This window comes from Asterias amurensis, chromosome 1, assembly GCF_032118995.1.
Source record: "Asterias amurensis chromosome 1, ASM3211899v1".
NCBI classification, from domain to species: Eukaryota; Metazoa; Echinodermata; class Asteroidea; order Forcipulatida; family Asteriidae; genus Asterias; species Asterias amurensis.
The window spans coordinates 37457384-37470877 of record NC_092648.1 but is presented as its reverse complement, the minus strand read 5'-3'; the positions used below and the strand labels follow the sequence as shown (position 1 = coordinate 37470877).

At 38.0% G+C, this 13494-nt stretch overlaps 1 protein-coding gene across 1 annotated transcript; it reads left to right on the top strand.

The window, feature by feature from the left end:
* Positions 1 to 249: 249 nt before the first annotated feature.
* Positions 250 to 13436, top strand: LOC139939031 (carboxypeptidase A4-like). Its single transcript, XM_071934745.1, has 7 exons — positions 250 to 385; positions 3393 to 4206; positions 5680 to 5781; positions 6071 to 6243; positions 6597 to 6692; positions 7750 to 7848; positions 8371 to 13436. Exons 2-7 carry the CDS (start codon positions 3480 to 3482, stop codon positions 8551 to 8553), a joined length of 1380 nt encoding a protein of 459 aa, XP_071790846.1. The 5' UTR covers positions 250 to 385; positions 3393 to 3479; the 3' UTR covers positions 8554 to 13436.
* The last annotated feature ends 58 nt before the right edge of the window (positions 13437 to 13494 follow it).

The following is a 13494-nucleotide window of genomic DNA, read 5'->3' as shown; positions in this document are numbered from 1 at the left end:
TTAAACAAAATTTAAAGTGTTTATAATATTCCTAAAAAGTTGCATGACATTTGGTGGGGGCGGGGCTGGAAAGTAACCTTGGATGGGTTATTAGTCGGGTGCTTTGCTTTTGGTACCGAAAACAAAATAATAACCGGCCAGATGTCCTTGTGCTGTATTGGCTTTACATAAGAATCGATACTCAAAGTAAGTCTGGTACCGAGAATAACGAGAGATCGTGTGATATTCGTGAATCTGTGCATTGTTTACTGTATGCAGCGTATCGTGTGTTCGTGATGCTCTTGTTTGGTGCTGATTTCATCGCTTTATATCAACAAGAAAAGACACTTTTTCTTCGTTTTTGAGAACTATGGAAGTGTGAAATCTATTTACAAAACTGTATACGGTAAGATGAGCTAAATTTAATGAGGTTTTGTTAAAAAGGGATTGAATGAAAGTTTCCGTATGTCGCCACCACTTTTTCATTTGACATGAAATATAATAGAATCTAATTTACCTCAAAATGAGATATCCCTTGTTATAAAATGAGTGAAAAAGTGGTGGCGCGATACGGAAAGTTATCCCTTCTTCTTTTTCTTCCTTGAAAAGTGCAGCCTTCAATGATTGAAGATGTACGCACTGCGTGTGAGCGCATACATTGACTTACTTAGGCATCAAGCCAACAGGAATTTGAATCAGGTGCAGATAGAATTATGTACCGGTCCTACTAAAAGCCGACAACAAGCCGACAACGCCGACAACACGTCCAGAGCGCCGCCAACACGCCGCCAACACGTTTTAAATACCTCAAAAATGGCAAATAAACCATATACATTTTAGAACTATATGTGTTCTGTAATATAAACATAAAGTTAATGTAAAAACTTCACAAAAAGTGTGAATTTTTAACCAGAAAAAAACTTCACTTGCACGGAAAGCGGTCGGACGCCATCTTGGCTTAAAAACCGTGTTTGGACCAGACCATTATGATACGGGTAGACATCAACAACAGAGGGCGGGCTTCATGTGAAGACCTTCACTGCAGTGTGCACAGTGCATGACGCCCGCCCTCTATTGCTAAGTCTGACTCACCCGCATCATAATGGACTGGTCCAAACACGATTTTAAGCCAAGATGGCGTCCGACCGTTCTCCGTGAACGTCAAGTTTTTTTTTCTGGTTAAAAATTCACACTTTTCGTGAAGTTTTTCCATTAAATTTATGTTTATATTACAAAACACACATAGTTCTAAAATGTATATGGTTTATTTGCCATTTTTGAGGTATTTAAAACTTGTTGGCGGCGTGTTGGCGGCGCTCTGGACTTGTTGTCGGCGTTGTCGGCTTGTTGTCGGCTTTTAGTAGGACCCTTATGTACAGGTGCGAGTAAAAAGGCTGGAGATGGGGTTACTTCAGTCGTGGGTCCCTTAACACCAGCTTAAAGGCGTCAAGGGACGGTTACGGGTACGCCGCAGGATCAACTGCGAGGTTGTTCCAGTCCCGGATGGTGCATGGGAAGTAAGAGCTGGCGTACACTGAAGACCTGGTATGTGGGATTGTGAATCTAGAGCCATGACCTCTTGTTGATGTGGTTGAATGTGTCAGATGGGTGCTCCAGGGGATGCCGACCAAGTTGAATCTTATTTTGTACATCATTTGAAGGCGACTTTGGTGACGCTGTTCCTGTAGAGAAGGCCACTCGGGGTGATCTAGCATGGCGGTAACACTGCTTGTTCTTCTGTAATCTCCCATGACAAAACAAGCGTAGCTTCGTTGGACTTGCTCTATCTGATTGATGTTGCGGCTCCCATGAAGTTGACTGCTGGTCGAATAAAGGTGGTAAAGACAGCTTCTTTAATTTTGTGGCTGCTGTGGCTAATGGGAGAAGAAGGCTTTGGTGCTAGTGGCTCTTTTTGAGATGTTGTCAACATGGGTGTTGAAGCTTAGCTTCGGATCAAAGTGGACTCCTAGGTATTTAGCAGAGTTGACAGCCTCCAAGGTATGCCCATGGATGGACAATGATCCGCTTGTTGGTGACTCTGACTACTTGGCACTTTGTTGCATTGAAGCGCATCAGCCATTTCATTTCCCAGTCTTGGAGAGGGCATCGATATCCTTATGAAGGCTGACTGATTGTAGAGATGTGTCTGTAAACAACACTGTTGTCTTAGAATAGCCTGGATGTAGTTGTTGAGCTTGAGAGACAGTCAGGCAGGTCATTAATGTACACTAGAAAGAGTAGAGGGTCGAGTACGCTGCCTTGTGGGACTCCAGATGTGACGCTAGTGGAGGAAGTCTGTGATCCATTCCAGTGTCTTACCTCTGACACCGTAATGATGCACTTTCTTCAGCAGGTGCCAATGAGACACTTTGTCGAACGCCTTCTCATAATCCAGCAGTACCACAACGATTTGGGAACGATTTGCAACTTGGTGTCCAACCCCTTAGCGAAGTTGTCTAACGTGCAGATGTTTCACAGGTTCGATGTTTCCAATAACCATGCTGAGCATTAGACAGGATCTTGTTGTCGGCAAGGTGTTGGATCACAGCACAATGGATGATATGCTCGCACAGTTTACACAGCACTGATGTTAGGGAGATGGGTCTATAGTTGGCTGCATCGCACCGGCTTCCCTTTTTGAATAGGGGGACGACATGGGCTCTCTTCCACAAGGATGGTACCTTCCCTTGATTTATTGAGGCCTGGCAGAGTAGGCTTACTGCAGGAGCAATCTTATGGGCATGCAGCAAAAGCTTGCACGTAAGGATTGAAATTTGCGTAGAGTATCTGGTACGCAGCCAGAGGGTTAAACCTGCATGCACAAATTTAGATCAGGCCATCAAGTTTGCGTGCTCAGCAAAGGCTGAAGTTTATGCGAGAATTGAAGTTTACGCCCAACAATACTACTGAATTAGATGCATTGTTTCTAATAAACAAATCAGGCAAATTTACGAATGTTCACAGAGAAAAAGTGTAGGTTGGATAGTTCAATGTAAACAGGTGTGAATGTTGTGATGTTGTTTTCCCTCCATCCTCCTGGACAATTTTTGCCTAATACCATTAAATTCCTTCAAATTTGGGACCTACAAAAAAGTACTAGAGTTTTTAAACAACAACAAATCCAACCCAAGAATCAGAAATTAAAATCAGGATAAAATATTCTTTCTAACAGTAAAAATTTGTTGATTTATAGTGCATGCAACATTAACAATTGGCTGGTGTATCGCTTCATAAATGCCATGAATTTGATCAGGGTGTTTAGTTTGACAGTGGCTCCAGGAGGAGTCAAAGAGCTTGTGACAGTTGCTCTATTTATTTTACTCACCATACAGAAGATTGTGAATTTTATGATATCAATTGAAATAAAGATATTTTGTTCACAAACAATTCCTTATATGTTTATTTTCTTACAGTCTGGTTAACTGGTTACCATTCTACACTGAGATGTTAGAATGTTTTGAACTACAACAAATGTTGTGGTAACCAACCCTCTGGTCATTATGAATTCATCACACGAAATGGACGGCCATCGATGCAGCACAGAGAACCTAAGACCACAGAAGCTGCTCCAAACAAAAGTCTGGTCTAATATCTTACTTTACAAATGTTTTCTTCAGTTAGTTGTTTTAGTTACTTTTATTTGCCCTTCAATAGTCAGTGGGAGAGATGTCGAACCCCAACATGAACGTTACACACCAGATTACAAATATTATCACAATTTGTCACAGATAGCAACTCAACTTCATGACCTTGTCGCTAAAAATCCAAACTACATTAAATTAGACTTGAAATACACGTCACGTATCGGCAATCCGCAATATATCCTTCATCTTTCAAATTTCTCTAACTCAAGAACAGGGAGTGGATTAGTTGGTCTAGCCGCAGCAAAACCAAAGATACTTTTATCCTACGGTGAACACGCCCGCGAGTTCTTCCCAGTAGAGAGCTTGTTTCATCTTCTACGCAATATAACCGGTGGGTTGAGGGCGTTGCATGGCTCACCAGCCGAGAGTTTCTCTCGTATGATTCTTACAAGGTTTGATATTTATATTATCGCCATGGCAAACCCAGATGGGAGGCAATATGTGGAGAGGACTAAGAACTATTGCTGGAGAGGGACTAGTGTTGGAGTTGATTTAAATCGGAACTTTGATTGGAGTTTTGGAGGAGTAGGAAGTTCTGGTGACCCTAAAGATGAAGAGTACAGAGGGGAAGCTGCTCACTCCGGTAAGACATCTATTGCATACATTATTAACCCTAACCACAACAAATGTTCCTAGTGCATGTTGTGGCTAAGCTGAACAAATTTATAACTCGCATATTGTCTAATCATTATGATCATCCACTGAACCAGTTTGCATATCATGTTAATGCATCTACACAGTACACAGTCAACTCTCCTAGTTTCTGACCATTCCATATCCCTTAATGTGTTTTGAATAGGCCTGGGCGAATTATTTGAATATCCGGTTAATGGCGAATAGGTTTTCCTATCCGTAACCGCGAATGCCTTTTTTTTCTTAACCGGATATCCGCATAGGGCGCGAATACCTATTCACAAACCGGATAATTCTGTAATTACAACCGAGTAACCGGATATTCTTTAATATCCGAATATCCGCGGACGTCGGGCGACAACTGATATGAATGTTTTGTCTGAATCCTAATGAAACTTCTATTAAGACAGCATAAAACAGCATAAATGAAGTATTTTAAAACTATGCTCACCTCCATGAAGAGTAAAAACAATGACATTTCTGACGTAATTTGTTCAAAGATTACAAAAGTTTTCCTTCACGTAGAGTCAATCACGATCAAAAGAAAAAGCAAATCGCCATCTTTAAATTAGATTTGGTCATTTTTTATGAATGAACAGAGTGACACTGTCTAAAACTAATATCAATCCGCCCATGCGATCTCATTCACAAACGAACAGCGTCCTCTAGTGGCAAAAAACAAAAATTTTGTTTTAAATAGCGCCCTCTAGCTGCAAAAAAAACTATTTGAATAGCCGGTTAATTTCGGATAGTTGGCCAGCGGTATCCGAATAACAAAATTTCACTATTCGCCCAGCACTAGTTTTGAATGATAGATTCACTATGCCATTCTGTAATGTGAAATTGCATTGAATGTATTACACAGTACACAGTCAACCCTCCTACTGTCTGTCCATTAAATGTCATCAACTGTGGTAACAATACATAAACTATGCCAGCCTGCAATATGATGAAGTTGTGAATATAGCCACATGTGCACAGTTACTTCGGTACAGTTACTTCGGTGCCACAATACACAACCAATGCAGTGAGTTGAATGGTTTCAAATGATTGGTTTACTCTCTGGAAAATGTTACCAAAAGTAGGAGGGTTAAAGGGACATGTTGCCTTGGATCGGTCAAGTTGGTCTTGAAACTTTTTGTTATGAAATGTATTGGGTTAGAAAGATGTTTTGAAAGTGGAATTAATGATCCACACAAACATGCCTTGAAACTGCGTGGTTTTAATTTTACTTTGAGAACTAACACAGTTGGCTATTTTATGGAATCAAAACCTGGACTTCAGAAAATGGCATGCTTTGTTTGTCACGACGCATCAGGAAAACCATGATATTTTGCATATTTGTGTGGATCGCTGTCAGAAACAACTATTTTGTGAAGATTTTACTTTGATGTTGACATTTTTTTATTGTTGTATGTTTCAGAGCCAGAGTGTCGAGTGTACCTTGACCTAACAGCAACTCATATATTTGATGCCTTCGTTTCTCTACATTCAGGAATCAAGCAAATCTATTTGCCCTTCGCTGGTAAGTGGAGATCAATCATTGGTCAAAGGTACCCATGTGATGCATAAAACTAATGAAATAGAATTTGTTGGAAGCTTTAATTATGTATTACTTCACCAAAATCAAAGAAGTTTTTAAAAGGTTCAGTGAAATGATGAACTGGTTCAATTAAATCAATACACATCAAAACAACAAGCGGAAAAAAAATACAACCACTGACCTGTTAAAGTTTTTTCTTGAAAATCTTTTGGCTACATCTAAGAACATTAAACAAAATAATGAAACTTGTATCTTTACATTTAAATTGCAGACTCCAAGTCCAAGAAAGCCAAAGTCAAGCCGGTAAACATAGATGAGCAAATGGACTTAGCTAAGAAGATGGCTGCGGCTACTCATAACTCATTTTCTTATGGTGTTGGCTACAATATCAATGACTACCCTGCTGATGGGGCTGTCTTTGACTACATGGCTGGTGTGAGAAAAGTAAGAATTTTGATCACTTATTGAGAATGTTACTGGACCTAGCAGAGGTAGATAGGTTCTTTAAACGCTCCTACTCTTGGTATAAAACAGTGACCAACAATTTGAAACCAGTAATAAGGACCTAGGCTGGGAAAGTGAGAAGGTGGGCCGGGGTAACCTTGGGTTAAAAGCACTGATGCTGCAAGACGGCTCTACACCAACCGCTATTGTGTGATATGCAGCGCTGGATCATTTGCACCAAGATGTTGCCGCTTGACTGTGGACATTGTGTTACATGCACCACACCAGATGTTCTGTGGTAATTTCACTCAATATATACAAATCTTTTATATTATTTTACTTTGTTGTTTCAGATTCCTTTTTCCCTCGCCATTGAGCTTTGGGGTGAGGGAAATACAAAGAATGGAAAGTGCTTTGACCTCTTCAACCCACCTCATCAGAACTTGCAGGTAATTAGTACTCATTTTGTTTCACATACATTAAAAGTTATCCACTGCCAAGTTTCAAGGGAATTGTAAATTAAATTATAGGTTCCATTGTAGGTTCCAGCTGAATACAGTGTCTACTTTTTGAGAAATCAACAAAAATATGTCAAGGTATTTCCATCAAAAATGTTGATTGCCACATTTTGTGAGGTGAGTTAGGTACCAATCTCATCTCTGTCTGCAGCATTATTTAGCTGATACCACAGAATTTAAATGATCTCCAAAAATGTTTGAGATTCAAAGTTTATGACATACTTTTATTGATTTCTAATCAACAGAGACAATTGAGTTATTGATTTCTAATCAACAGAGACAATTGAGTTATTGATTTCTAATCAACAGAGACAATTGAGTTATTGATGTCTAATCAACAGAGACAATTGAGTTATTGATTTCTAATCAACAGAGACAATTGAGTTATTGATTTCTAATCAACAGAGACAATTGAGTTATTGATTTCTAATCAACAGAGACAATTGAGTTATTGATTTCTAATCAACAGAGACAATTGAGTTATTGATGTCTAATCAACAGAGACAATTGAGAAACAAACAGATTTTAACAGGATGCTTACTACCGTTACAATCTTTTTATATAAAAAATTAAAAGCCTCTTTTGGGGGGCGGGGGTTCATAACCAAAGTTCAATCTTACCTTTAAAAAGAAACATCCCAGCATCTACCAAACAAATAGTTTGAGGTAACGAAGAAAGAAATGATTGTACATGTATGTATAAATATTTTTTTTAATGAAATAAGAACAATGAAGTAAGAACAAAATAAGTAAGTAATCAATAAGTAGGTCTTTGGAAGGATTCCAACCCCCCTATAGTGACATATTAAGTTGAGTCAATTAATCTCTTTCAGAGATGGTAAAGGCCATTATTGTCAAAAGGCAAAAGTTCTGTTTCAAATTTATTTCTCAAGAATTTTATACTGAACAAAATTCAAAATGAAATAATGTGTATACTCTGTCAATAGTATAATAACATGTCATGTTCACATACTATTTTGTCTTTGTAGAGTGCACTTGAGTCTGTGATGCCTATTTATGAGACGTTATTTACATATCTTATACATTGGAAGGAGAAACAAGTACATAAGATGTTTCATCAAGATGAGGTAAGATCCTTTTACTATAGTTGGCTTTCTACTGACCCTTGCATTAATATTGTTGAAAAATAAAAGGTTCTAGTTGAAAAGACATATGAAGTAGGATCTTATCTTTAAATTTTATACATTGGTGACACTAGAAAGAATTTTTTGGAGCATACCATACATTTATATAGTATTTGATTTGGTATGATGCCTAATCAACATAGAAGTGAAATACCCAAACATGGTCTGAGAGAAAAGTCAAATGGTCCTCATTGGGATTGAACCCAAGACCCCTGACACTCTTTGATCTGGTATCAAATATTGTGTATGTTACTTTGCCCTGTAGCGCATCCATGCAACACCGAAAACAAAATGTGGTTTTTAGGGGAAACATAAGGGAGTAAACTGCCCAGAGTGTCAGGGGTCTTGGGTTCATATCCCAATGAAGACCATTTGATTGTTCTCTCATCCCATGTTTGGTTTGATGTGACTCTGTAATAAGCATTGTATCATAATTATTTATGTTCATGTTAATTTTGTCCCAAGGAGCCTGTGTTTGGTCTGCCTCTTGGTTACATCCTAGTTGGAATCACATTCTGTCTCTTCCTTCTGATGATGTGTCAACAATACAAGCCATATGGACTTCATTTCTATCAACGTAAGAGGGTCGTCAGTTTACGATCTTTGAGTTCATCTTTTGCAGCAGCAAGTGGAATTAAAATGACGTAACAGACGGAATGACACACTTAGGTTTTACATTCATTATTTGTTTGTTTGCTCTTCGAGTGTCTGTATTAAGCCCTTGCATTGTCCGCCATCGATGATGAAACGTGCATGAGGCTACCAGTGGCTGAGAGGCATGCACTTTTCCATTGTTTATTATCAAAGATGGTGGTCAATGATGTCATGTGCAACCCTTCTATTAAACCAGATCTTTCTCCAGTTGAGAAGTCAACCATTCTTGACCCATCTGATGAAACTATGTCTGCTGTTTTTAACTGAGGCTATTCATTTAAACCCTATGGACTATTTAGAGGTTTGGTAAAGGTTCATTTTATTAATTGGAGGTTTGATGTCGTCTAATTCTTTGATGAAATTTGTTTGAGTTTTAGACATTTGAGAAACAGAATAAGCTTATGGAAGCTGTAGAGGTCGTGCTAGCAGCTTACTCATCTGGCTTTGAAATCTGTCACATCTTTAGTTTGTACAGTTGAAGATGCTAGACCTTGTTCCAATTTGATGGCTCTGCTTAACGTGTAGTTTTGGGGATCTCATCTAGTTATCACCATTCTGTGCTTACTGGGTTAGTGCAAAGTTTCTGTGTTATATCATGGAGGAAGGAATAGAAGGAGCTCGAACGACCCGCAAAACCGCAGAGTAACAAAAGAATACCCTGACAATGCCCCCGTCTAACCAGTGGAAAAAGATAGGAGACCTCCAGCTGGACGGCCGATTAACGAGCAGGATTAGATTTCTTTGTACAGAACGTGCGGTACCGCCGCTCTGCACCGTTGCCTTCGTGTAAAGTTGAATCATTGGAGACAATAATTGTGAATATACACGTTTTCATTTACCGTTTGTGGTGTTTCACTGAAACATCATGGCATACTTTTCATTTTTTACTTTCCGGTCACTAGCGGTGGTTCAAAATTTGGGTATTAGCACACGAGGGTGGTTGGTATTCAATCGTGTTTTTCGATTTGGTGAGCACAAGTGTACACAATTTTTATCAGGTCTCAAAAAAGTTGTTTTTCTGTATTATATCCATACGACATAGTACGACACCATGGTTGAGTGAAGGACCAAGTGCGCACGCGCAAACTCACATACGCCAGTTCGCCCATTGTCTGTATAAGGTATGTCGGTGATTACGAGGTGTTGTTAAACGACCGCGGTACCGCAGGTTCGACTTTTGAAGTCCCTTCGTTCGAGCTCCTTCTATTCCTTCCTCCATGGTTATATGAAGTATGCATCAGCACAAGAAAAACATATCCTTTTTTGGGGTTGATTAAAGAATTGACTAGAGTGGGGTTTGAACCAACGAGCTCCGGATTAAAATGCCGGCGCTCTACCAATTGAGCTACATGTATCTAGCCCTATGCTGGCGGTGTCCCTATTTTGTCAATATCTTTGTTCAGGGGTGCCAGTCAGAAGCCATTCAACCGTTAACTGCCGTGTAGCCAGGGATCACACCCAAATTACGATACAACCTGGGAAGCGGCAGCCAGGGGATCACCTTAAGGGGATGCGACTTTTTGTTTCAGAAATCAATATAAACCACAAGGGAAACTGACTGGGTAAATTTTGAAATGATTATTGGGGTTGAACAAAGAATTGACTAGATTTACTTATGTACATTACGGAACCCGTTGCTAAAATACAAGGTTGGAACTGCCTCTAGCTACCAGGCAATCTCGGTAGTCTAGTTAGTAAGACACTGCTCTAGAATTGCAAGGGTCGTGGGTTTAAATCCCATCCCAGTAATACGCCTGTATTTTCCTTTTCAAAGAGCTCTGAAAAGTACTGAGTAAACATGCCTAACACACATTGGTGTATGTTGGTAAAACCATAATGTTATTAGTACATCTGTCATTTCTCAAAATGGAATTTCTGCACAAATGTAGAAAGACTGTGGGAAACAGTCATGAATACAGTGAGATGATCATTGCCATAGCAACATAATATATGACCTCTTTGACCTCTATGAATTCATGGGTTGGTAAGTAAAGGTGAGCAAAGGGCACATCACAGTAAGAATCAATTGGCATAAAGCAAACTATGTAAGAAACACAGCAGGATGTCTGGTCATGTTTGTACTCTTTTAACAGGTGTCACATTGACATCCAAGTACTATACATGTATCCCTACATTACCTTTGTGCTCGCATGTTAAAAGTAACCAATTATTTTCAATTTCTGTATTTTGTAAAAGTTATTTGAATTCCCTGTTTACAATCAGAGAGTTTATTACTTTTGATGTCATGATTTCAGCATCGAACTGTCAGTATTTAGAGAACTTAACATCTAAATTGGTCATATAAGTCTGTCGTATTTTCTGTAAAGCAACGATGTGTGGGATTTTGGTTTGCCAATGCAGGTAACTAGAATCGAGTAATTATGAGGTTAATTTTCTTGCTGAATTCCGACTATTAATTCTCCTGGTGTTATCCTGGTAGTAAGCTTTAAGAATTTAAAAGTTATAAAGTCATTGAATTGATCATGTCTTATGGTGAATACGACAAAAATTTAGAGATAATTTTCACTATATAATTGTTTTCAGTAAAGACTGTAGAGCCCTGGGAAGGTAATACGATCCTAATCCTAGTCTCTGTGATTTTTTTATGCATTTTTGGAGCCAAGGAACTAATAAAGGGTATGATTTAAAGTTTGATCATAGTCTACAACATTGACAAAGATTACACACTTGCATTGTCTTTATGCTACGTTAGCGATGGAGTGTGATCTGTGAAATTTGAAAGATTAAGAGAATAGTTGTTTACCTTTTATATCAATCAGAGAAAACCAGGGACAATGCAAAGTGTGATCTTTCTGAACATTGTACAAGCATTAACTTTCAAATCATGAACTAAAACGGATCATTGAGTCTGAAAATGCATGAGACTTTAACAGAAACTAGGATTGGGTTTGTATTTCCAACATCTTTTTTTCACATGAAATGTAACTACAACTGTACATGTACTAATTCTAATGCCTGTCTGTACAATATGTGTATCTACACAAGGTACAGTGTTGTATAATTATGAACCAACAGTACATGTACATCCCCTCATGATATTTGGCCTTGGGGGTTGCAAATAAGTATGTCAGGTTTCAACTCATGTTGCACTTTCACACCCTCACATACAATGTGAGGAATGGCTAGTTTCAAAATCTCCCTTATTTTTTCCCCTGTGCATTCTATACCAATTCAAAGTTCTATCCTACGCACCATATTTGTTGTATTGTGTTTTTTTGGCGTTTTTCATACATGTACGTGCTTGGGTGCACCAATTTGGAACAATAGTTGCAAAGGTTTTCTCGCTCAGTGATTTTCAATGTGTAAAAGCTCCAAGGTAGCGGGGTATTATGTGTTGATAATGAAGTGCAAAGGAGTTTGGACCTGTGCAAAGGCTTTCATTTGAACACACAGGCAGTTTGAAGGACATGTTTTCAAGTGAACAACAACTGTCATACCTTTTTAACAGTTTATCTAACAGTTAGGCCACTTCTAGGTATCATCAACAAAGTCAATGGAATGTTTGTGGTGAAGGACATGTACACAATTCTTATCAGAAAAGGTTCAGAAGTAACTTCCTCTGCAAAGGTGTAAAACAACCTTGAAGTTTTTGTTTTGTTGGCTTAGTGTGATTTACTTCTTGATTTGTAAATCTTGAAATTGGTACAGGGTTATATGCCTATTATTTTCGACTTCATTTGCCTTATTCACTTTTCAATATTTAAATTCTGTAGCAATCTCTACTTTAATTTGTCAAATTTTCAATTTAACATATTGGGGATAAAGTTACATGTTTTCAGTTAATATTTCACACAAAGTCTTACGCCAAATGCAAGCAAACAGATGCAAAGAATTGTTGACAAAGTTTTAAAAATGACTTTGTGCCCCATTTGGATGTTTATGGATTTAAAAATTAATATGCTGTATAATATTTTTAAAAAAAATTGTAAGATAATTAAGTTGGTGTGGAGGTTTTCATTTATTTTTTTCCTGGTGGTGTTGTGTATACACATGATGTTTGAAATATGTGGTTGGATATTAAGATCATAAATTCAAGTAGTTTACGTAATAAAGAGGCTTTTCTATTGGCTTTGAGTTTATTCAATTAATATTAAGGTGAAAATGGAAGTAAATTTAGGTAAAGTAAATAAGGTAAATTAGGAAGAACTTCACAATTTGTAGGTAAAACATGTACCAGTGGAGCATAAAGTGTTTACCAACTCGTGATTTATAGTAAAATATGTATGAACTGAAGTTGACACAAAATCGGCAGAGGAATATAAGATTGGCTTTTGATTTCAGAAGTTATTAAAATGTATTTAAATGTTTTAAAAAGTGATGTTGTTCATATATTAATTTTGTCCTTATTAAATTTATTATTTTATAGGCCATATTATCTCTATTATTCGTTTGTCTAAAAGTTTGTATCGTTGTTTGGTCGTGAAAAAAAAACACCTTGGAAACCACAGGCACACTAAACAATCTCAATCTAAGAAAAATACGTTTACAAATTTTGTTTTGTAAATTCACATCGTTTCCATTTTAAGACAGATTTTCTTTACGAGTTGACCTGGCTTGTATTTTTATACAAGCCTTGAAAACAAACAATATAGAGGAATTAGTGGGTACCACTTTGGCCATAGAAAACCAAACCCATACCAGACGTGATATCATGAAACGATCCAGACGTTCAAAGTTGGGTCAACTTTTTGTGGTGAACTTGAGTATTGTTCACACAGTGGCAACCGAAGCCTTTTAATAACTACGTCACACGGAGCGCAAGGTCCTAAGTTTGGGGTTTAGTAAAGCGCGACCAACAAATTGCAATCCTTGATTGAAAAAGGGTCATAACTCTCGATGCATGATGTATTCGCTTGTCACTTTTGATTGTCTGACGAGTTCAGAAAGTCAGAGTAGTATTTTAACGCAAAGTTA

Bases quoted from the DNA above. Each gene is read 5' to 3' on its own strand.
- LOC139939031 (XM_071934745.1), top strand. From the start codon at position 3,480: ATGAATTCATCACACGAAATGGACGGCCATCGATGCAGCACAGAGAAC. The intron at 5,782-6,070 runs GTAAGTGGAGAT...TTTAAATTGCAG, and splicing joins AATCTATTTGCCCTTCGCTG to ACTCCAAGTCCAAGAAAGCC. The intron at 6,244-6,596 runs GTAAGAATTTTG...TTGTTGTTTCAG, and splicing joins ACATGGCTGGTGTGAGAAAA to ATTCCTTTTTCCCTCGCCAT.